Source organism: Pygoscelis adeliae, unplaced genomic scaffold, assembly GCF_000699105.1.
Source record: "Pygoscelis adeliae isolate BGI_AS28 unplaced genomic scaffold, ASM69910v1 Scaffold940, whole genome shotgun sequence".
NCBI classification, from domain to species: domain Eukaryota; kingdom Metazoa; phylum Chordata; class Aves; order Sphenisciformes; family Spheniscidae; genus Pygoscelis; species Pygoscelis adeliae.
Window position 1 is genome coordinate 1 of NW_008823941.1, and position 479 is coordinate 479.

General features: G+C 38.6%; 1 protein-coding gene across 1 annotated transcript; it reads right to left on the reverse strand.

Annotated features, from left to right (window-relative positions):
* Positions 1-225: 225 nt before the first annotated feature.
* LOC103914298 (high mobility group protein B1-like) lies at positions 226-290 on the reverse strand (the record flags this gene model as incomplete). Its single annotated transcript, XM_009320917.1, has 1 exon — positions 226-290. A coding segment is annotated over one exon (65 nt), but the record flags the coding sequence as incomplete, so codon positions are not given.
* Positions 291-479: the final 189 nt, after the last annotated feature.

A 479-nucleotide genomic window follows, 5' to 3' on the forward strand; every position in this document is an offset into this window, starting at 1 on the left:
ATCTTCTTCGTCTTCTTCGTTTTCTTCGTGTTCTTCTCCTTCTTCTTCAACTTATTCGTATTCTTCTTCTCTCTCTTCTTCGTCTTCGCCTTCTTCAACGTCTTAGTCTTCTTCGTCTTCTTCATCTTCTTTTTCGTCTTCGTCTCCTTCGTCATCCTCTTTATCTTCTTCATCGTCTTCTTTGTCTTCTTCTTCTTTGTTTTCTTCTTCTTCTTCGTCTTCTTCTTCTTCATCTTCTTCTTCTTCTTCTTCTTCGTCTTCATCTTTTTCTTCTTCGTCTTCGTCTTCTTCTTCAATTTCGTCTTATTCGTCTTCTTCGTCTACTTCGCCTTCTTCAACGCATTCGCCTTCTTCTTCGTCTTCTTCGTCTTCTTCGTCTTCTTCTTCGTCTTCTTCGTTTTCTTCTTCATCTTCTTCATCTTTTCTTCGTTGTCTTCTTCGTCTTCTTGATCTTCTTCGTCTTTTTCGTTTTCTTCTTC